This window comes from Littorina saxatilis, linkage group LG6 (assembly GCF_037325665.1).
Source record: "Littorina saxatilis isolate snail1 linkage group LG6, US_GU_Lsax_2.0, whole genome shotgun sequence".
NCBI classification, from domain to species: domain Eukaryota; kingdom Metazoa; phylum Mollusca; class Gastropoda; order Littorinimorpha; family Littorinidae; genus Littorina; species Littorina saxatilis.
This window is the reverse complement of record NC_090250.1, coordinates 50,227,382-50,251,329: the sequence shown is the minus strand read 5'-3', so window position 1 is coordinate 50,251,329 and position 23,948 is coordinate 50,227,382. Positions and strand designations below refer to the sequence as shown.

At 38.7% G+C, this 23,948-nt stretch overlaps 1 protein-coding gene across 1 annotated transcript in view; it reads left to right on the top strand.

The window, feature by feature from the left end:
* The first annotated feature begins 597 nt into the window (after positions 1–597).
* Positions 598–23,948, top strand: part of LOC138968205 (acid-sensing ion channel 3-like) — a 39,089-nt gene continuing 15,738 nt past the window's right edge. The window contains exons 1-2 of the mRNA XM_070340757.1: positions 598–741; positions 1,220–1,318. Coding sequence (XP_070196858.1) covers positions 598–741; positions 1,220–1,318 — 243 coding nt within the window. The remainder of the gene's footprint in view (positions 742–1,219; positions 1,319–23,948) is intronic.

Here is a 23,948-nt window from a genome sequence, read left to right as displayed (position 1 = left end):
AGGTATTGTTCTTTGCAAAAATTTGCATATAAATCGGTCCAATCAACCAGAAAGCCTTAATGATCAAATGATGTGCTGTTTCAGTTGACAACATGACTTCCGTTCTTGAGAAGACAAATGAAGACATCCATGGGAATGACGCAGTATCAAAAGAAGGGTTTCTCACATACTGTGAATACGGGGGAGAGACACTCAGTTGTGATGACATATTCCACTCACGGTTTATAATGGAAAAAAAGTAAGTGAAAGGACGCTTGTTTTGTATATCTGTTCGCCTATGTGTATGTGTGCGTGTGTGTGTGTGTGTGTTTGTGTGTGTGTGTGTGAGTGTGTGTGAGTGTGTGTATGTGTATGTGTGTGTGTATGTGTGTTTGTGTGTTTGTTTGTTTGTTTGTGTGTGTGTGTGTGTGTGTGTGTGTGTGTGTGTGTGTGTTTGTGTGTGTGTGTGTGTGTGTGTGTGTGTGATGTGTGCTGTGTGTGTGTGTGTGTGTGTGAGTGTGTGTGTGTGTGTGTGTGTGTGTGTGTGTGTGTGCTGTGTGTGCGCTAGCGTGCGCCGCTTACGTGCGTACGTGTATGCATGTTTGCACACTTACGCGTATGAAACGCCGTCATCTTGGGTGCAGATGTTATACCCTGCAAACGCAGACTTTGAAGAAAGCGACCAGAAGAACCTCGCTCAAGGTGACAATCAACGTTAACGTCGCCGGCTACCTGTCCCATGTAGAATCTGCAGGCATCAGCGTACGTAGCCTACCTGTGGTTTTTTTTTAAACTTTAGAACTTGCTGCATAATTGTGACCCTCCACAACGAAATGATTCGCATGTCACCTCGCGCAGTTCTGCGCTAGGCTTAATATAAGTCCGGGGAGTGTCTGGTAACAGTGTGAGGGTCACCTTAGTCACAGGCTTATAACTCAAACAGTTTTCGCTCTTTTCTAAAACGGTTTTCACCACTGGATAGAGCATAAGAAACTCTTTAGGAACATGTAAAAATATGTAAACCATGCAAAGGTGACATGCGACTCAATGGTGGAGGGTCACAATTGTTCAAACTAATGGTATAGCTATGCTATGAAGTAACGAGCCATGCATTAAAACCTTTGTTCTGGTCAGACTGGTTTAAACATTTTTAAAAAGTCGACCTACCGACGCTATTTTTTTGGTCATGTTACCCTAAACCAACATATATCTTTGTTTGGCCTTATGTATGTCCACACAGTTCTTCGTTCACGAGCCGGGCAACGAGCCCGACATGATGCTCAATCGCTATGAGGCTGCCACCGGATTCACCACCAGCGCTGGGATTCGCATGTATGAAGTAAGAGTATGATAATTCTTGCATTCTTTCTTTTGTTCTTGATTTTTAAGATTATTTATATATTGACTATTCTTTTATCTGAATGTATTGTCGATGTCTGTATGTATGTATGTATGTATGTATGCATGTATGAATGTATGTATGTCTGTATGTATGATATCATGAATAAGCATGGTTGTATGCATGGATGGATGGATAGATGGATGTTTGACTCACTGTTTAACTGTATTTATTCCCCCCTCTGCTTCTTTACCTCTGTAAACTTGTAGAGCTAGTTATTTTTCGATAAACACCCAGCAACCAAACAAATGACGACCCAGCAACAGCCTGAATCCTCGATAGCGCAATGGGTTGAGAAGCTGTTCTGCGTCGGTACTACTTTTGCGACTGAAAAGTTCCGAACGCTCTAATGTACGAAGTATACATCTCTGGAGCAAACAATACAAACATACCGCATTTAAATTAACAACTACAGGCTTGAACACATGAATCTCCATATAAAATCCATGAGTTTGGTTGTTTTCTGAATCTAGATCTGCTGTGCACAAACGTTCATCACAAGCAAATTCCCAAGGCAAGTAACTCTCATACTTTGTCTCGCGACAAGAGTAGTTCCCCTTTGAAATTTCTTTTCACTCAGTTTCTTCGACAACAGATTGCAATCCGACGGTCAGTTTCCAACAATATTTCATTTAATAAACAGATCACACGCAACCAAATGCACACATCTCATCAATTTAAACAACATAAAGCGGTTTCATACACTATTTTCCCCAGAAAACTGAACTTCATACAGTTTTTAACGTTGGAACACGGGTGCAAAAGTTCGTCTGCTAGTCGCATTTGACGAAAGAACATTAACCTAAGCGATACCAAAACATATACAGAAGAGAAAGGGAGAATGTACGTTCTGGCTCACCGATTCCGACAGACCCTAAATATTAACGCAAAATAGGCTTCTGGACTAAACTTTTACTAAAATGAAACATGCGACAAAATCAGAAAAATACTGCATAAATCCATACAAAAAAAATACAGTAAAGTAAGGTTGTTTTGAACCAATCCCGGGTCTGTCGGAATCAGTAACCCAGAACGTACATTCTCCCTTTCTCTTATACAACCACGGAAATTACGAGCCGTTGCAGGTGTTCTTTATGGATATCCTGGATTTTTTGCTGTTGGTCTCCCCTTTCGTTTTATTTACAGCAAGCTAAATAATCGTCTCGTATCGAAAACAAAAGCAGACGACAAATTTAGTCAGTTGGAGTTGTCTCCCGTACTCCTGTAGCATGCACTGTGCGCTGCATCTCTGTGGCTGCACCAGACGGTTCGGGAATTCCCAACAAAAGAAAAGATCAATACGGCACTGGCAACTTCAGTGTCAGCTGAACACGAGAGCGTTCGGTCTTTTAGAAGATTTGTATCTTGAAATGAAAATTAACGAATATCGCGCTGTCTGAAGGAATGGAGTACATATCGGACAATGACCACGCTCAGGCTAAAACGATAGCCTGACATCTGACCGACATGCGACAATGTGAATCGGACATTTGGGGATTTTCATCGTTATATGTCCGACGCCTAACGACATCCCTGCCTACATTATTCTGATTGATCACAACCAAACCTACTATCATTGGACACATCCAAATGCAAGCGTCTGTTCTTGAAAATTTCCCACTGATCTAAAAATAAAACCAGTGCAATTTCCTCTGTCGCGCTTTGCCACAGAAACTCACGGTTTGGCCTGTATTTCTGATTTGTGCGCAAAAGCTTTCTTTCTTTTTTCTTTTTTTTAACATAACAATGTTTAATGTCACTGTATGTTTAAAAGACCATGGTCATATTTGTAAAAAAAATGTTAAATTAGAAAATAAATAAGACTTTGGTATATGATTTTTCCTACACCTGTGCTGAAAATAAGACATAAAAATGTTGGTATATAAGTCGCTCAAATACAAGAAGGAATGAATGGCTCTGTTTGAGTTTGTTGCAGTTGACCCTGCACAATACAATCAATGATGTTTTTGGTAACAATTTTGCCGTGACGTATTTCACAACTTCCTGTGTTACACAATCTCAGTGATGTGTATTTCTAAAAATAGTACCGTTCACGCGTGAACGGTAGGTCTTGCTGGTAAACCGGCGGCTTGGGTCACTCTGTTCCAACGCTTCGCTTCACTACGCTTCAATATTTAGGCCGCATCACTTTATGCAAATGACTTGTGTAATATTGTTCCACCACGATTGGTTCTGGTGTATCACGTGGTTCATGAATATTAAAACTTGTTTATTGAATCAAGCTTTGACAAGTGTACTTGGTGGCTGCTTTGAAACTCAACAAAGCCTACTCCCCTTTCACAAACACTTCCCCGTCATAGCGGGTTTTCCCGATTGACAAAAATTCTTATTACACACTCAGACTATTTGGAGCCGCGTTTATTCTCCAGTGCCCAATTGCATAAGAATATTCTGGTGATGAATAAACGCGCTTTGTGTCATTAGCATCTAAAGATTTCTTGTTTACAATAGTTGTGTTGATCTGATGAAGCGTGGAACTGATCTTAGGGTTGTCATGGTGAAACACTCGCTTCTGAAACAGTGCTTCCTTGTAGTTATCATGCGATATGCTCGACTTTACAACCTGTTTGCTTACACCCTTTGCTTTTTTAACCACCCCTTTCTCACTTGCAACACTGTACATCTTTGCACGCAATCCAACATACTCCTTAATTATCTTCCCATTCATTTCATCTTTCATCTTTCCAATAACCTTCTTGTTAACATTTGAGTGCAATGGTGATTCTTTAGGGTAGTCGCAAGTGTCATAAAAAGAATCTTTTCCTTTTACTGCAGGACTTTCAGCTTCTAGATCTTTGTAAATGTCATCCGCTGGAATGTCAAGTAAGAATGAATCTGTGTCTGTGTAAAGTACTCTCGATTTGGGATATCTTGGTTTCAAATAATCATACAAAAACTCAAGCATCAACAGTTTTGACAACTCTAGCACAGTAAAGCCTATGAATACTGGTTTGTCAAGCTTGACTACAAGTTTTTTCATTAAGATACCATACAGCTGTTCATGAAAGTATTTAAAGTCTTGATACTGTGGTTTGGATGTCAGCTTGATGGCCTCATTTTCTCTTGTAACAAGTCTAACATCCTTTCTCTTGTGTGGGTTTTCCATTGTCTTACCAAAGCAACTGTTGTTCATCAGTTTAAAAAAGTCTTTCTCTGATGCATCAGCGGCTTTGGTTCTCAGTTCTGTGTTTTTCATGATGTAAGGTTTCATAAACTGTTCTTGATCAAATAAAATTATACGATGAACAGCCTTCAAAATTAATCCATGTCTAATGTAAAACTGTAACAGTCTGTAGTGACACACATACTTCTTTTTGTGAAACAGATTGGGCACCAGCTTTGGAGGTTCTCTTGGGTTTACTTTTAACCTCTCAGCCGCTAAAGGATAATCATTATGTAGATCATGAAGTGATAGTGGATAGTCTAAGTCAACTTCTAGTATCCATCCCTTTCGACTGTCTGGACCTGCTTTTAATATTGCCAGCACAACACATTGTGAAAATGGTCCTGAATAGATCTTAAAGTTCCGAAGTGGAAGCGTCTGACACATTGCCCAACCATACAAATTGTTTGCATCTAGATACATGATGTAATTAGAAGGTTTCATAGGATCAAAGTCGTCCAAGTATTTGTTGTTGGCTTTGCAGTAATTGTGTGAAGCCATACTGATTCCTCCACGTAGTCCATTTTCAATCATCTGAAGTGTAGGTAGATCTGATAGCAAGTCAATCTTTACTCCTGTAAATCTAAGAAATGCATCCCAGCTCATGCCTGGTGCAGATATGTAATGTGAAGGATCTAGATTGTAGTGCTTCATACATGTTCTTCTGTAATTCTCAAATATATCTGCAAGTAAACAAACATCAGCCAACAAATATTGATCATGATAATCACCCATTGTATTACATCCTAATTTATTCCATGCAGTCTTAGCGTGTTCATAGTCTTCGTCACTTATACCTTTACCCTTCAGCCGTGAGAAGTAAGCATCCTTTGGTGGTAACTCATCTTCATCAAACCTCTCCCACGAATCCATGTATTCATATGGATAGACTCCCTTTCTAACTAAGTCACTGTCAAAGTACTTACATGTGATTGGGAAAGCAGTTAGTGATGAAGATAAAGACTCAAGTGTTCCCATCAGATGTTGAGCAGAATCGTAGAAGTATAAACTATTCAGAGTAAAGGCCATGTACTTTTCTGAAGACTGCGCAATGCATCTTGCTTTGTATTCATCAGTTACTGCCTGCATGATCAGATGTGAATCATAACCGCGCAAGTTATGGAAGAAGATTGGAAGCTTCCAAGTCTTAGGATCAAACTTTAATTGTAGATTACATTTGCTGTGTGCTGCTCCTCGGAACTGCCCACTTACATGATCATGATCTCTTACTATTGGATTGTCTGTGTTTGGTGTTAGACTTTGTTCGCATATCCAACACTGTGTGGTAGAGTTAAACTGTTCTTGGTCTTCAGGTTTCATAACAATGTCTGAAAGATTCAGTTGTTTGGAGCAGTCATTTCGCACTTGGTTCATTTGCTGTAAGAAGTTCTTTGCTGCATTAGGTCCTCTGTACAATTGCGGTTTAGAATGTTTACCATCTGAACTAACAACAATAAATGCATATGAACAGACTTGATGATTACTTAGAGTTACTGTTTTAGGTAGGTCTTTTGGTAAAGGTCCTTCATATGGCACAATGATAGATTCAAAGTCAGCATAAACAACATAAGGACTTTTCTGTAGTTTGCATACATTCTTAAAATACACTTTGCTGTCTGGCGGTGGTGTTGTTAACTTCACAACCGCATCATCAACGCTCTTACAATGTTGCTTGTGTATAAGTGCTGCATGAATTGATGGAATACGCAAGAGACATCGCCTACAAAAGTCTTGTTTACTATTGTGATTGCTTGTGCTCGCCATCAGTCTACTCATTGTACGAATCAAAGTGTAATGATATTTTACACCATCAGTCATTAGTAACATGTCAACATGGTTAGTATCACAATCACCAATCGTTGGTGAGTTCTTTGATATTCTGACTGGTTTCAGTTCATCTTCCTCATCCCACGTGTAAACATTTACGGTGATGGGTTTGTTTTGCTGTTCAAATTTGTCAATGCTTGTAATGCTGACAGGAAATTCAATACCAGTAAAGTTTAGTTTATTTCTGTATGCATGATAGTTAGACACTCTTTCTGCATTTTTCTTTACACTGTACAGTCTTGCCAGAACACACCACATAAAACATTTGTCATCATCATTCTTTATGTTCAGCACAGCACGTTTTTTGACAAGAGCAGGAGGTAAAGGTATGTAACTTCTACCTCTGATGGGGGCAAATTTACTTAGCTTCAATTCTATTTTTAGAATTTCACCTTCTGACCATCCGGATCCTTTCATCTTTGCATCCTCTGCAGCTTGCTCAAACCGTTTCATCATTTCATCTGCCCAGTTTCCATTCAATTCTGCCATAGAATTAAGTGCTAGTTGTCTGGTTGAAACATGAACTTCTAGCACCTCATCACTGACTGTTTTGTATTTTATTAAACTGACTATCTGCACTTTTACTGGAGGTTCAATCAACAAATTGTTTGGAATTTGTTCAATGGCGTCTTGCACACTGGACTGCACATTTTGAGGATCCGTTACTTGTAATTCAACAGTGTCAAATACTGTCGATAAAGATTCTAATACAGAGTCTTCCATCGCTGTGAGTTTGATTTTATAACTCAAAATAAAAATATAAATTAAAAAAATGAAGTTGCTTAGAATTCTTTCTCAGAGCTTCCATTTTTGTTAACACTATAAAATCTGAAATAAAAAATCATTTAACATTTGTACCACGTGGAACTAATTGTAATTCCTCTTTTACAAAGGCTCTTTGCGGTGCTGGTTCTCTCAAGTAATATATAGGTGGATTTGTCTCTACTACTCTCTTGATTTCATGAATGTCAATACTCCAGATTGGATCCGTTGCACGCTTCCTGCTGTCACCCTCAGCTTCACCGGGTGCATATAAATATCTGACTTTCTGATTGAAAGGTAGTAATGCCACTGGTGTTGTTGACTTTGGAGCAACAGGTATTGTTTTCTGTTTGATTGCATCAACTGGTCTTAACCCTGTAGCTTTAAATACCTCCAGATTCATTGCTCTAAGTACTGATGGTAATCTTTTGACCCATTCAGTGTTACGCAATTTACTTTCTGTGTCCAAAAATTCCTGATGGTACTGATATGAAAACAGTTTTTCTGCCAACTGTTTGTTAAAGCTCTCAACAATAGCCTGTGACCTGTGGTTTCCTGGAATACCTCTCTTCACTGTAACATGATGTTTTAACAGAAGCTGGTTGACAGCTCCTTTAAACTCCTTACCATCATCGCACTGAATCATTCTGGGATACTTTAGTGGTCCACGTCTGTAAATTTCTTGCAGGGCAACAGCTGTAGCTATAGCACTTTTCTCTGTCAACGGTTCAGCATCTTTGTATCTTGTTGCAACATCAACTACAGTCAGTGCATACTTATATTTCTTCCTTCTGACTGTGTCATGCGGTAAATACAGCAGGTCTATTTGATGAGTGTCATTCGGTTTAATGTTAACAAAGTGTGGTCGTGTAATTTTTCTTGGTGCAGGTAAATAGATCTGCCAAACTGCCTGCTTTGACAACCATTTCTTTGCTATATCTTGAGAAACACCTGCTGCGTCACTGAGCTTGTCAATAGCAGTTCTTCCTTTCCAGTATCCTTTTGGGGAATAATATATTTTAGATAACAAAGCATCACTCATGGTTTTTTAAATGACAGAATATTAAGATTTGACAGCACGCGCAATAAAGTAAACAACAGCCATACCAATAACAATGAAAACAATCTCGCCCACCTTCTGCTCTTCTGAAGGCTGATAAAAGTCACCCAGTTTTGGAGGAGCACTTGTCTTCATTTTCTTTCCAGTTACAAGATAGTATTCTTGAATGGCTGCATCAACATTGGCAAAGGTTTTGTTTGCATGTCCTTGCTGCCTGAGTTTATCATTCATAAAGTCTAACTGCGCAATTCGTTTCTTCTCGTATTCATCCTGTGCTTTCGCCAGTTGTTCCATGGCTTTGTTGTGCCTTTCCCTCTCTTCACCATTTTGCAGTTTAGAAAACAAATAGTTGCTGCCAGAAAATGCAAGCGCATTTACAATCGCACCTCCCACCATCATAACCAAGCTAGCCATTTTACTGTCTTACATGTTTATATTTTCTGGAATAATTCCTTGCTTCACCAGGAAGTCTTTTGTTGCAAAGGAAGCTGTCACAACACCAATTAGTTTAGCACCGTCTTCGAAGTCTAACTTTCCCAAGTCGGCTGGTTTCATTCTGAGGAGACTTTTACCCAGCATTGTGTAACCTACACTCAAGCCTCCAATCACTGCAGCGTGATAAACTAGATTAACTATTGTCTTTTCAGAACTCATTTTTATGTTATCAAAATTAAAATATTAAAATTATTCCATATGAAATGAATCCACTGCAGGTACTACTGTGGGCTTTTTTATTGTTTGTACTGCTTTGTTTGTTGGTTTTGGTGTTTCTGATTTTGGTGTTTCTGATTTTGGTTTTTCTGACACTTTATATTTGCCTTGCCAAAGTTTGTAAAGCAAGTATCCACCTCCTCCAACAACAGCTGCTACAGCTACTTTTCTGTATGATAGAAATGAAGATTTTAATTCTTGATCAGTTTGTGTGACCTTAGTCACTTCAGGAATGTTTGGTGTCTGCTCAACCTCAGACATAATGTTCTGCTTTGCCTTTTGATTTAACTTTTTTTGTCTGTTCCATTCGGCTAGTTTTTTTCCTGCTTCTACTCTACCAGGTTTCTTTGTCACTGTGTTCACTTCTGGTATTTTCGTCTGCTCCACTGTCTGCTTCAACTGATCTGTCATCTTTTTTATTCTGAAAATTAATGTGTTTGAAAGTAATTAATCCAGCAACAAATGGTACTAATAAAGCACCAAATCGATAATACAGGCCACAGGCAAGAGATTCGAGGGACTTGGAAACAACAGGGTCATGAGTTAGATCATGTGTTAAGTCTTCCTCCGAGTCGAGAGGTGTAAAATGTCCAAAAATCTTTGTGTACAAACCTATAACAGTCTGTCCAATACTTCTAACCATCTTAGAACCAAGCACTGATTCATACCGTCCATGATACTTTTCTATATCTTCTGAGGAAAGATGTTGTACTTCTTCCACAGTTAACTGCTGCCCAAGGTAGTGTTTTGTTTTTCCACAAACAGCAAGTGAATACAATCTTTCTTTTTTATCAGGTATAGTCCTACTGTCACAGATTTCAATATCTGTAGCAGTCTGCATCAGCAATTCATCACAGTTCATTTTATTTTGATGCAGAATAAAATTAAAATCTAGTAATTAAACTTGAGTAAGAACTTAGGTAGGAACTTAACAAGAACTTAGGTAGGAACTTGAGTAAGAACTTAGGTAGGAACTTAACAAGAACTTGAGTAAGAACTTGACAAGAACTTAGTAAGAACTTGACAAGAACTTGAGTAAGAACTTGAGTAAGAACTTGACAAGAACTTGACAAGAACTTGAGTAAGAACTTAGCAAGGATTTCTACAAACATACATACTGAACTGGTTGATCAGTTTTTAAAACCAGTTTCGAGTGCTTAGAAGATTTCAGATTATTCTTTATTCTTTCTCTCTCCTGTTTGTTTTCAATGACATCATTTTCTCGAAGACACTCTTCAAAACTGTCACGGTCCTTTGAATAGAACAATGTTATTGTTTTGAGTTGCTCTCTAAAGTCTTTCAGAACTGCATTGTATTTTTGTGTTAATATCCAAACTGATATTAATGCATGTCGTCCACTGAATGCAAGCTTTGCTAGTGCACTTTTCTTTCTAACAATGTCACGTTCTGCTGCACAGTCATCAATAATAAACAGTGTTGGCGTGTTCTGAAAAAGATCGAAATAATGCTCCAAGCAAACATTTAGACGATCAGAAGGATTTACAATAAATATATTTTGATCAGACCATATGAATTTTCTCTCCTTGTATGTTCTGTTATGCTTTATGGTTGGACAGAATATGACTATGTGTTCAAAGTGATTTATGTAAACAGTCTGTAATAAATCCAAAACATATCTTGTTTTGCCGCAACCTGTTGCCCCACAAATCAAAGAACAGTGTGGATCTTTTGGAAGAAAATCTAGATACTTCATTTTAACACGTTCAATAAACAATATCCTGTAATCTGCTTTCAGAGATGTTTAACTGCGCATCTGACACAACAAACACGTAGATCTTAACTGATTTACTACTACTCCCTACTTCCTTTTCAATTTGTATTGTGATTCCTTCTGATCCGTTTTCAATTCGCCTTCCACTTCCATGCAGTTTGTTGTCGTCAGTTGTTCTGAGATCCAGCCATAACGCATATTTATTTGTCAAGAAATCTTCTACGCCAACACCGTGTAAATGTAGATCTTTAGCCACAAGATCAGATGTTGGGTCTTTCAATCTTCCTCCAGTAAAGTACTTTCTTGCTTCATCATAGTGTTGGTATGGCAGCATGCCAGATGCAAATATTTGGTTTGGCTGCCCTTCAATTGTGCAATATACTCTATTGATTAGTGGATTGTAAAACTTTTCTATTTGCCTTTCATATGAATCTTTTGGTTCCTCAAACAACATAAGTATTCCCTTCATTGACCTAGCTGGTGTATTCAAGTTAATGTTCCAGATTGGATCAGCCTGGCTTTTTGAAAGTGTACTGTGATTCAACACTCTTTCATAATAGATAGGCAGCTTAGAACTGTACTGATTTTCTATAAGTCTAGCCAGTTCAGGATGGTTTACAACATCAAACTCTAAAGAAATTCCAGACACCTTATACTTTGCTTCCGGGTCTTGTGAAAGCATAACACGATCATAACTATTGAAAGTCAGGTCGTATGACAGCCTGTCACGCAATGCTCCTTGATAGAAGGGAGGATGTGAATTTATGAGTTCAAAATCAAGTGGAATACAAAATTTGTTTCCAAAAGCAACATTGACAGCGTTATCTTTTTTGTTGTCAGCTTTATCTCCTGCTCCTATTCTAACTTTTATCCCATTGTCTGACTGAATCCCTTGAAACACTCTGTTTTTCTTTTCATTGTCAGTCAACCAATTATCTGCGTAAACTAAAAATACATCTGCATTATTCAATGACATCACTTCCCGCCCTTCCAGTTTGACAGTAATCTTCCTCACAATTGCTCTTCCTACATTATAAGCCAAAGTCCTATTTTCATCTGAGCCAGATTCTAATTCTAATTTGAATGATAGTCTTACAGTGCCTGGTACAATAACATCGTTCTTACCTAGATTAGGAAACCTAACAGTAAGTATTTCATTCTGATCAATAGTAGAAGGATTATTTGTAACTATAACTGTTTGCCTTATTCCTTTTACCCCGAGAGGTTCTTTCAGCCTTCTGTAAGGATCAAGAACAGAACCGAACGATTGTGCCATCTTTTTTTATTTTCAAAATAAAAAATAAGTTACAAATGGCAGAAGGTGGATTTGAAGATTTATTTGAGCCAGCGGACGACATGAGCGAAGCAATCCCTTTGGTTCCCTACCATCATTCACTGCATTATGAGGTGGCACGACATGAACTTCTGGAAGGTAAAGTTAGAGATTTCTACAAAAGTTTAGGAGAAGAACCTGATGTTTTAGATCCAAACCAGTTCAAAATGGAAGCAAATCATTTATATACAACTAACGATAAAGGAGAAAAAGTCCAACTTACATATAAATCTAATCCTGCTAAGTTTCTATCAAAAGTTTCACTAAAACAAAAACTTACTGCTAATCGACTTAGGCAATTAGATATTGTGCCTAGCACACGGTCATCACCTTCCCATGTTGTTTCCTTACTTCAACAAGCAGAACTAGGACTACCAACTGCTACTCAAATAGAATCTGTTCCATTGCAAGATCTTAATAAACTTGCAGATGAGGCTGATCAACTTATACAAGAGATAGAGACTTCTTTTTCTGAGGAAACTTCACTGAAGACTCCACATGAACTATTACCTATGAGAGAAATAGAAGCCCTTAATCAATCACTACAAACCATCAGAGGTGAAATAGCAAATAATCTGTCAAAACTAGGTCAGCTGGATGAAGATATAAACAAAGAGAAACAAAAACTTGCTGATGCTGATGATTTGAACCTAGAACAAGAAGTAAAAAACAGAATTTCTAAGCGTTTAAAAGATTTGCAGGAGGAGAAAGCCATAAGGTTAGAAGTTCTAAGTAACAATAGAGAACAACTGAGAACACAGGTCAGCAGAATAAAAAATACAATTCAAAGAATCCTTTACGAAGACACAACTCTTGCTGAAAGAATTAGAACGCTTTTCAGAGAGCAGGGAATCACAATAGCTAGTATACTAACTGCGTTAGGATTTGCAATAAGCACATTAGTGTTAACACTCACAGGTGGCACTGTCACACCTCCACCTCCACCTCCACCTTCATCTCCATCTGATCCGGGATGGGTAAAGAAACAACTCAAACACATTGCAGAACTATTAAAGAAACTAGCAGCAAAAGCTTTGGATGCACTTCCAGGAATCATTGGTTCAATTGTTAGCTGGCTGTTATCTTTTGCAGGTAAAGTTGTTGGTTTCATGGCTGAACATCTCTGGACTCTAATAGTTTTAATTGCAGGTGTTCTGCTAACGAGAATAAAGCAAAAGTAAGCCTACACCCACTCCACCAATTACTAGAGCAGTCTTCTGCGATTCATGATCATCACTAATACTAACAGCTTGATCATCACTAGTGACAGAATGATCTTCACCTGCAGCGTGATCTTCACTTGTCACGCTTTGTTTCTGTTCATTGTGATATGGCTGTAACATCGTTCTGATTTCTGAATTCAGTTCTTCACCCTTTCCAAGCGGCTGGGTGTCACTAGCAATAATGATTTCATTGTTATAATTTGTTATTGTTCCAATCTGCAGCTGGAGATCAGAAGGTAACATGTAAAGGCCGTTACCAACAGCAAAGTCAACTTTTGATCTTGCATAACGGAGAGAGTCTTGATACCTTTTGATGCTGGAAGGCAGATCAACTGCAGAGTTTATGACATCTTCTAAATTTGATAACAACTGTTTCTGTGCACCAAACCCTGTGCTTGTTCTCATTATGTTTGATCGTGTCTGTGCCTGCGAGCCTAGCAAGCACCACGCATATGTTCGGATAGATTCATTGATCCTTTCAACACCTGATCCAGTGAAACCTTTGCCGGTGTCTAATATAAAAGTAGTCCATGCATTGTGGTGCTCTTGTTCTATTGATCCTAACTGTACCTGCACATTTGAAGAAAAAGATGTATGACCTGGCCAGTAATCAAAATTATACCTCCTGTGGACACCCCATAAATATAGTGTTCCCATACCATGGTTTTTGTCTTGCTTTTGCCTAAAGTCGGTCTTAAAATCTATATTGAATTCATTGCAGAGACGCTCATACACTTTCATGTTTATCCTATTGTTGAATGGGTTCCAGCTCTTTTCATGCGGCATTGGTGCCTGAAGTTCAGACAAGATTCTCCTGCACTGATAGTAAACGTGAAATGTGTACACACACTTTGTCAGTAAGTTTGAATTATTCATGTGGTCTGCATAGGACACTCCACATCCTGTGGTTGCACAGAATATTGCAAAGTTTAACTGATTCTGATAGAACTGAATTGGGTGAGAGTTCCACATCTTTGGAACACTATCATTTTTGATTGGGGGATTTAGGTAAGAATGGAATGGGTCAGGCACTTTAACGCGAATGGATTCTGTTTCTGTTACAGCAAAGTCCAACTCATGGAAAGAAATAGTCTTTGGATTGTAATATGGTCCAGTTTTGTATTTAACATCTTTGTTGAATTTATACTGACTCATTTTTGTTGTTGAATAAAAAATGTTTATCACACTAACAAATGTGAAGACTGGTGTGCCAGTTAAACTTGCAAACCCTATCAACAATCAAAATGGAGGAATGAAAGTTGCACTGCATGAAATTATGTACAAGGTTACTTGGTATAATATCAGTAAAAAAAAGAATAACAACTGGGTTAGAATTAATGGTAAAACACATTCTGTAGAAGATGGTTACTATGACTTCTGCACTTTAGAGAAAGAATTGTTTGCTCCAGTAGGTATTACAGCGAGTTTAAATCATGCAAGTCTCATTGCTACTCTTACTATGCCCAAAACTAGAGAAGTAAACGTTGAGTTTCCAACCAAACTCCTTGATATGCTTGGAATTACAAAAATATACAAGGGAACACGTCCCATTGACATGGATGTTAACAGTGTACTGTTTGTTCACATGAGAGAGCTTAACACATCCTATAATCTGTTTAATGATCAGCGTTCTGATCTGCTTAGGATTCTTCCACCGAGTGATGCCTCTTTTTGTAAAATGCACGTGCCAACATTTAAGACACTTCAGTTCAAGGACTTGGAGGAAGGGTGTCATGAATTCCTACACATTGATCTGAAAAATCAAAGTGGACAACCAGTTGATTGTTTGTTTAACATTACATTGGAAATAGTTCCATAAAATATTGAGTATTAAAATGTCGAGTGGACCTACAATAGCTTATCCTGTTGCATGTTCAACTATAGAGTTGAAAGATTTAGCAGACGCTATCGACTTTGAGAGCAATGCTGAAGTTGGTGCAGTGTATGCATTCGAGTTTACAGACACCGGTTATTACAAGAGAAAGGAAATCGACGATGAAAAGAAACCAAGATTCCTCAAACTAGGTCAAATCCGTGATGTTAATGTACCTGATCCAATTGTCGATGACACATTCTACATGTGGAAACATCAGAATAAAAAATGGGTACTTAGTCCTGTTATGAAAAAGATTGACTGGGAAATGAAGTTTGAATTTGTGAGTCCATACACTCTTGTTGGAAAAGACGACACATTCCGTAAGTCAATCAATGCTAAACCACTAATTGTTAGCCTTGTTCCTGCGTTTAACAGCAGGGGAGAAGTTGCAGTTAAACCTTTCCATAAGAACAACTATCTCATTCACAGAAAACAAAGTGTTGAAAAGGACGCTGACACCATTGTCGATTTTATACCCAAGCTTCCAATAGGGCAGAATGCAACTATGATATTTGATATAGTTGTCAGGAAAAGGGAAGAAACCACAAACACTGTTCTAATGAGAGGAATAAATCTCAACTGGAGACCATTAAATGTTGAAGAAGTCAGAGTATTTATTGCTGTTCAAAAGGATTCTAACACAATAAAAAAACAGACGTCAAACCAAAATGTTGTTGTTAACGCAGATATAAATAATTTAACAGAAATAAGAAGTATTAATCTTACTTATCTTGATTTGATTGCTTTCTACTATACAGATAAGGTGTTAAGCAATGAACAGCTTCAAAGCTTAGCAGAAACACTGGCCAGTGAGAATTAAGATAAATATTTTATATTTTGCATTAAAAAGATGACTAGCAGTGTGAAGCTTTATCCTAATATTGATGAAAGTGCAGCAGAAAGTCAACAATTCAGACTGGCACACATTAGTAATATACAAAAACAACTAGAAGATGAATTAGAAAAATATTCTCGCGCTAGACGTAAGTACTCAACAACTTACAACAGCCTTTCTAATGCCAGCACTGGTTCTACTATCCTTGCATCAGCTGCAGGTGTAACGGGAACAATTCTGTTAGCTACCGGAGTAGGGACTCCAGTTTCTCTAATCCTAGGTGGTGTCGCAGCAGCAGTTGGTGGTTTATCATTTATAGCATCAGCTATAATGAAAAAAATTGTGAAAAAGCTTGAAAAACACGAATCCATTTCCACTCTTGCATCATCAAAATTGTCTAGCCTAAAACTGTCTATCAGTAAAGCACTTGAAGATTCAAAAGTTTCTGACGAAGAATTCAAACAGATACAAACAGACTTTGATGACTACAAAAGTAAGAAAGCAAGTATTCAAACAAAAACACGAGCTGAATATAACAAGCCACTCGATATAGAAGATCTGAAAAAGCAGTTTTTAAAAAAGGGGATTCAAATAGGACGGGAAGAAAAAGTAAAAATAGAATCACTTGTAAAGAGTTAACTATTCGTTTAGACAGTCACATTGCATGTATCAGATATAATTCTAACAGTGAAAGAACATATGAAGTAAAGTTTGTAAATGAGAGAGCGTATTGAGCTTAAGAATGTTGTATAAGAGAAAGGGAGAATGTACGTTCTGGGTTACTGATTCCGACAGACCCGGCATTGGTTCAAAACAACCTTACTTTACTGTATTTTTTTTGTATGGATTTATGCAGTATTTTTCTGATTTTGTCGCATGTTTCATTTTAGTAAAAGTTTAGTCCAGAAGCCTATTTTTGGTTAATATTTAGGGTCTGTCGGAATCAGTGAGCCAGAACGTACATTCTCCCTTTCTCTACAGAACACACAATATCTGCCTTTGCCGCCACAACAGAATAACAGCATATTCTGTGTACTTGATTTTAGTCCAAAATAGGAAAACTGACAAGAAGTGTTAACAGAATGGAATGATTTGCACGGAACTATACAACCGCGCATTAATCGATCGCCTGCGCAGGTTGACTGGTTGAGTGAATAGGATTCGATCAAACTTTGGCAAAAAACTCCTCTTTTCTTTGAATAACTGAAGAAAGGAGGAATAAAGAGGTTACACACCTCGTCTCAGTGATTATAAAAAATAATGGTCTCAGTTCGCGGTCATGAAAAAGCTCGCTAAAGCTCGCATTTTTCATGATCCGCTAACTTCGACCATTATTTTCAATAATCACTGAGACTCGGCATGTGACCTCTACGTATTGTACGATATCTGTACATATGTATGCATGAATTCATCATGAATAAGCATGCATGTATGCATGATTGGATGGATGCTTGACCAACTGTTTGGGTGTATGTATTATACGATGTCTGTATATATGCATGAATTCAGGAATAAGCATGTGTGTGTGTATGCATGTATGGATGTATGTATGGCTGGCTGGATGTTTGTATGGCTGGCTGGATGTTTGTATGGCTGGCTGGATGCTTGTATGGCTGGCTGGATGTTTGTATGGCTGGCTGGATGTTTGTATGGCTGGCTGGGTGTTTGTATGGCTGGCTGGATGTTTGTATGGCTGGCTGGATGTTTGTATGGCTGGCTGGATGTTTGTATGGTTGGCTGGATGTTTGTATGGCTGGCTGGATGTTTGTATGGTTGGCTGGATGCACTGGGCGAAAAGTCACGTTTTGGCACTATAACGTGGCATATAACATGAAACATGAAGTTAATCAACTGAATTTTGTGGCATTATACCTGTGCGATTCACATCAAGTTAGAAAAACTGCCGTAACGCAATAAAATCCCTGAGATTTTAGCGGGCTGCAAAACACAGTAAAACATCGAGTTTGGGTGTCTGCGTTTTGGACGTTTTCGCTACATTAACGCACGGCGATTCACGTCGTGTTAAACGCGTTTCAGCAGTGCGCAAAACACCACGAAACCTATGGAGTTTCGATAAGTTTTTCTGGTTTCTAAAACTTGATGTTAGAGTGTTGTTTTGATGGATTATTCTGCGTTTTCATCAGCCTGGTGCCGAACCTGCAGAATCAGACGATTATCGGCTCCCTCTCTCTCTCTCTAGTTTCTCTCTCAGCACGCCGGTCACACACACACACACACATACACACACATACACACACTGCACATACATCATACACACACACACACCGTCACACACATTCACACTGTCACTGCACACGGCACACACACATGCACACACATGCACACACACACACACACACACACGCTGTGACTGACACTGACTGACCGTCACACACACCGTGACACACACACACACGGGCACACACTGACTGACCGTCACACACACACACACGGGCACACAGTGACACACACACACACCCCTTGAACTGACACACACACACGCACACACAACTGAACACACACATACACACACTGATCATCAGTTTATAAATGTGAAAAAAAGTGCAGTGCACAAACATTTTTGGGGGTATCTCTTATTTTCTCTATAATTATGAGCCTTGTCACAGTACAGTGTACACGAGAGACTGCATTGCCCGTGCGTTGAGCAGAGAAAGTAGGTCATTCTAACCTGACTATTTAGCGCGGTCAGATTTTAGTTTTCTTCTATATTCCTTTGCACTTTTGCTGGGGTAGGCTACTGGCCGAGTTAATCGTTTTCCCATGTGTGTGGGACCTGTAAGGAATTCGAAGCGGCGAAGGACCACAGATAGGCATTTGTTCTACTCCCCCACCCCCCCCTCCCCGAAACATCCGTCCGAGATGGTGGCTACTGACTGGACTTGCAACTTTCTCAACTGTACAGTACGAACTGCAGTGACTCGAATTTGAGTTTTGGGATTTCTCTTGCTCTACCTTTTCTGATAATGTTTTACTTAGCTCGTGTTTAGATGCAATACATACTGTCTCTTTACATTTAGTCAAGTTTGTGTGTGTGTGTGTGTGTGCGTGTGCATGTGTGTGTGTAGAGCGATTCAGACCAAACTACTGAACCGATCTTTATGAAATTTTACATGAGAGTTCCTGGGTATGATATCCCCGGACATTTTTTTATTTTTTTCGATAAATACCTTTGATGACGTCATATCCGGCTTTTTGTAAAAGTTGAGGCGGCACTGTCACACCCTCATTTTTCAATCAAATTAATTGAAATTCTAGTCAAGCAATCTTCGACAAAGGCCGGACCTCGGTATTGCATTTCAGTTTGGTGGCTTAAAAATTAATTAATGACTTTGGTCATTAAAAATCTAAAAATTGTAGAAAAAAAATGTATAAAACGATCCAAATGTACGTTCATCTTATTCTTCATCTGACATCATTTTCTGATTCCAAAAACATATAAATAAAAATATAATTTTTTTTATCAAAATTAAATTTTCGAAATCAATTTAAAAACACTTTCATCTTATTCCTTGTCGGTTCCTGATTCCAAAAAAATAGAGATGATATGTTTGGATTAAAAACACGCTCAGAAAGTTAAAACGAAGAGAGGTACAGAAAAGCGTGCCGTCCTTCTCAGAGCAACTACTACCCCGCTCTTCTTGTCAATTCCACTGCATTTGCCACGAGCGGTGGACTGACGATGCTACGAGTATACGGTCTTGCTGAAAAATTGCATTGCGTTCAGTTTCATTCTGTGAGTTCGACAGCTTGACTAAATGTTGTATTTTCGCCTTACGCGACTTGTTTTGTTTTAGGATCGATTTTGATAATGATTGAGAAAGGAGAATAGCCGGTGTTAGTTTTACAGTCGGTTTTATGAAGTTTGAGTAAAGAAGTGCGTGGTTTTTACCCTCCCTTTCGTTTCCCTTCCCCTTCTTTAGTTTGCTATTATTGTGCCTAAGAGCCGAAATGGCTGCACTCTAACTCATCTTTGATCTCCCAAAAGACTCCATAAACAAACTAGTGTATCAAGAGGCTGGCTGGCTGCCCCTCGATGAAGAAAGAAGACTAAAGTCGGCCCAGTACGTATCAAGAGCAAGTACTTTTGACAATGCTGTGAACGAAGAGCTCACTGCTGAGTTCGACACAATAACCTCGGCCTCTTACCAAAACCTAAAAAGAAAAACACCCAAAATACACGAAGCAACGATCCCACTAGCAGACTATATGTTCAACCGATATTTCAAGAAAGTGGGGGTAAACCCAGGTAGGATGGCCCACATTCCCATTCACCCCTTCCCATTTTGGTTCATGGAATCCCCCATTATCATCCCTGATCATGATCTGGGTGTAACAAAAAAAGATAACCCTGTACTTGTCTCATCAATAGTAAAAGAAATAATCTCAAACAATAACAAAGATCACCTACAAATATTTACTGACGGCTCCAAAAAAATGATGACCAAGCTGACTGTGCTTTTGTCATTCCTGACCTCAAAATAAGTTAAAACAAATTAAACTCAACAAGGATGTGTCCATTTTCACTGCAGAAATGCTGGCTACGTTATCTTAAGAGCATGCCACTATATCAATGACCCCCCTCGACCTCCAACAAGAGTCGTGATTCTCTCCGACTCAAAACCAGCATAACTGCTCTTCAAAATGGTTCCAGAAACCGAGAAGAGCTTCAGACGGAAATATTGTTCCTCTGTCACCAGATCATTGCCTCTTGAACAGAACTGACCCTTAGGCTACGTACTTCCCCTCACACACATGGATCAGAGGCAAGGATATGGCTGACAGAGAAGCAAAAGAGGCTGTTACAGATCAAGCAGCATTTCATGACATAAAATTAACAAAGACGGGAGCAAAACACAAAATGGCCAAAGTTGCCTGGCGTCACTGGGAAACAGAATTGAAAATAAGGCAATGCCCATGGTTGGCTTATTCTGCCCCGACAAACAAAACAAAACAGGCCTACACTCCCCACCTCCCTCCTTAAAATACTTCTCAGAATTCGCACGGATGGCCATGGATGCGCTCACAAGTGCTTTCCCCGTCTCTGTGAATGTGGACAGTTTATATCTTTGTTACACCTCTTTGACCGCTGCCAATCACTCCAGCAAGATTTCTGCAACCTACACACCCTTGTCAACGAACATAACCTGAAACCCCATGAGTTTTTTTTTAGATAAACATTGCACGCTTCAATGGAAGCTAGCATACACCCTGTGTCTCTCAATAGTAGAAGGCTGAAATAGGATATCTGTTTTAAAAAAAACCCTGATCTCCGTTCCTCACACCGAGCTTTTTCTTCTTCATTGTATTATTTTTCCAGTTATCTATTTACTTACCTATTCAGCCAAAAATATAACAATATCCCACATAACAAAAATTAAAAAAATAAGCCTACAAAACCGCTCCAGTCCAACCATATTCCGCGTACACAATCTTTACTTCCATCCCCATTTTGAAATATCGCAAAAGACTTCCAGATATAATTATAACACGATCATATATGTGTTCTCTGGTTGCATGTTTGTTCAGTGTCTTGTCCCCACATAAAGCATATTAACTCTACCTGTCCTAAAGCAAGTTGCGGTTCTAAGAGGACGTTAAAACTAGTTATCATCATCAACACACACACACACACATATGAAAGAACCCATGTATATTTTTATGATTGTTGTTTTGGTCTGAATACAATTTGGAATCTTACTACACTCTTGTTAATTGATTTTACATTTTGTTGTCAGAAGTATTTTGTTCGTCGGTTCGTGTCTGGTGCGTGTGGTTTGAATGCCGTCCTGTCAAATGTCTTTTAAAAACACATTCACGGTAACATCTTCGACGCAGACACAGACAGTTAGGAAGGGCTCCTAATATGGACCACTTTTTGTTTCATGCTGATAACTAGCTTGTTTTCTTGCGAAGAAGTTTTATTTTGTGTTTGGTAGTCCTTTTCTCTTAGGTTAACCGTTAGGCCTTATTAGAGTGAAATAGCTTTGATAAACATTCAACAAAAATTAAATACAGACAAAATCACAAATGGTCCATAATAGGAGCCTGGGCGCCTAATATGGATCAGTGAAGCGGCCTTCACAAATCACTGTAAAAAGCCCCCTATACTTCAAAATAACATGATACAACTTAGTGTACAAGTCAGTCTAATTCAAATATGCTTTAGATTGATCTGTTTCGGGTTGATGAGAGCATTATTTGAAGCACACCAGGAAACTAAAGAAGCTTATCAAAAACAGAGTGAAAATAAGTGAAATTATCAACTTCCACGAAAAGAAGACTTTTTTTTTTAAATCTCGAGGACTAGTTATAGGTTATTTCCAGCAAGCTTCTTAATGAATTATTGAAAATAGCTTTTAGCTTTTTTTTCTCGATTTGTTGAAGGCGGTCCATATTAGGGGACTCGCACATACTTTGAGATCTTGCTAATATTTTTTGTTTGCACGGTAAAAACTCGGGGTCAACCCTGCTAAAATGTAACAAATGCGGTCTTAGCTGTCATATATAGCAATTTTTGTGTGATAAAAGCTTTGGCTGTGGACAGAAACGAGTCCGTTTTCGGCGGCAAAGCCGTTTAGAGTGAACGCTGCCAAACTGAGTGAAAAAAAGAGAAAAAGCCTAACGGTTTTGAGATTTGTGTTTCTGCAATACAGCGAACAAAACTTTTTTGAGCGCTCAAGCGCCGTTAGTTTTTCAGAACAGGAGGTGGTCCATATTAGGAGCCGGTCCATATTAGGAGCTACGTGAAGCTACCACCGCTCGGCTTTACACACACACACACACTTTTAATTAGTTGCTTTTGGCAGCGCACACGGCCTCATCATCTGAACTTGAAACAAGATCGCGTAAGGCGAAAATACAATATTTAGTCAAGTAGCTGTCGAACTCACAGAATGAAACTGAACGCAATGCCATTTTTCAGCAAGACCGTATACTCGTAGCATCGTCAGTCCACCGCTCATGGCAAAGGCAGTGAAATTGACAAGAAGAGCGGGGTAGCAGTTGCGCTAAGAAAGATAGCACGCTTTTCAGTCTGTACCTCTCTTTGTTTTAACTTTCTGAGCGTGTTTTTAATCCAAATATAACATATTATTATTATTATTATTGTGATCATTTTTATGCGCCTAATCTAGATATAGCCCTAGGCGCTTACATATTAATTTCTGCCGTTTGAAATGGAATTTTTTACAGACAGACAGACAAACAGACATTTTTTACACACAATATATAACGCATTCACATCGGCCAGTAAAGCTCAGTAGCCTATTAGGCGAGCATTCACCTTTCACGGCCTTTATTCCAAGTCAAACGGGTATTTGGTGGACATTTTTATCTATGTCTATACAATTTTGCCAGGAAAGACCCTTTTGTCAATCGTGGGATCTTTAACGTGCACACCCCAATGTAGTGTACACGAAGGGACCTCGGTTTTTCGTCTCATCCGAAAGACTAGCACTTGAACCCACCACCTAGGTTAGGAAAGGGGGGAGAAAATTGCGGCCTGACCCAGGGTCGAACACGCAACCTCTCGCTTCCGAGCGCAAGTGCGTTACCACTCGGCCACCCAGTCCACAGTCCACAGTCCACAGTCATATCTATATGTTTTTGGAATCAGGAACCGACAAGGAATAAGATGAAAGTGTTTTTAAATTGATTTGGACCGAATTTAATTTTGATAATAATTTTTATATATTTAATTTTCAGAGCTTGTTTTTAATCCGAATATAACATATTTATATGTTTTTGGAATCAGCAAATGATGGAGAATAAGATAAACGTAAAGTTGGATCGTTTTATAAATTATTTTTTTTTTAACAATTTTCAGATTTTTAATGACCAAAGTCATTAATTAATTTTTAAGCCACCACGCTGAAATGCAATACCGAAGTCCGGGCTTCGTCGAAGATTACTTGACCAAAATTTCAACCAATTTGGTTGAAAAATGAGGGCGTGACAGTGCCGCCTCAACTTTCACGAAAAGCCGGATATGACGTCATCAAAGACAT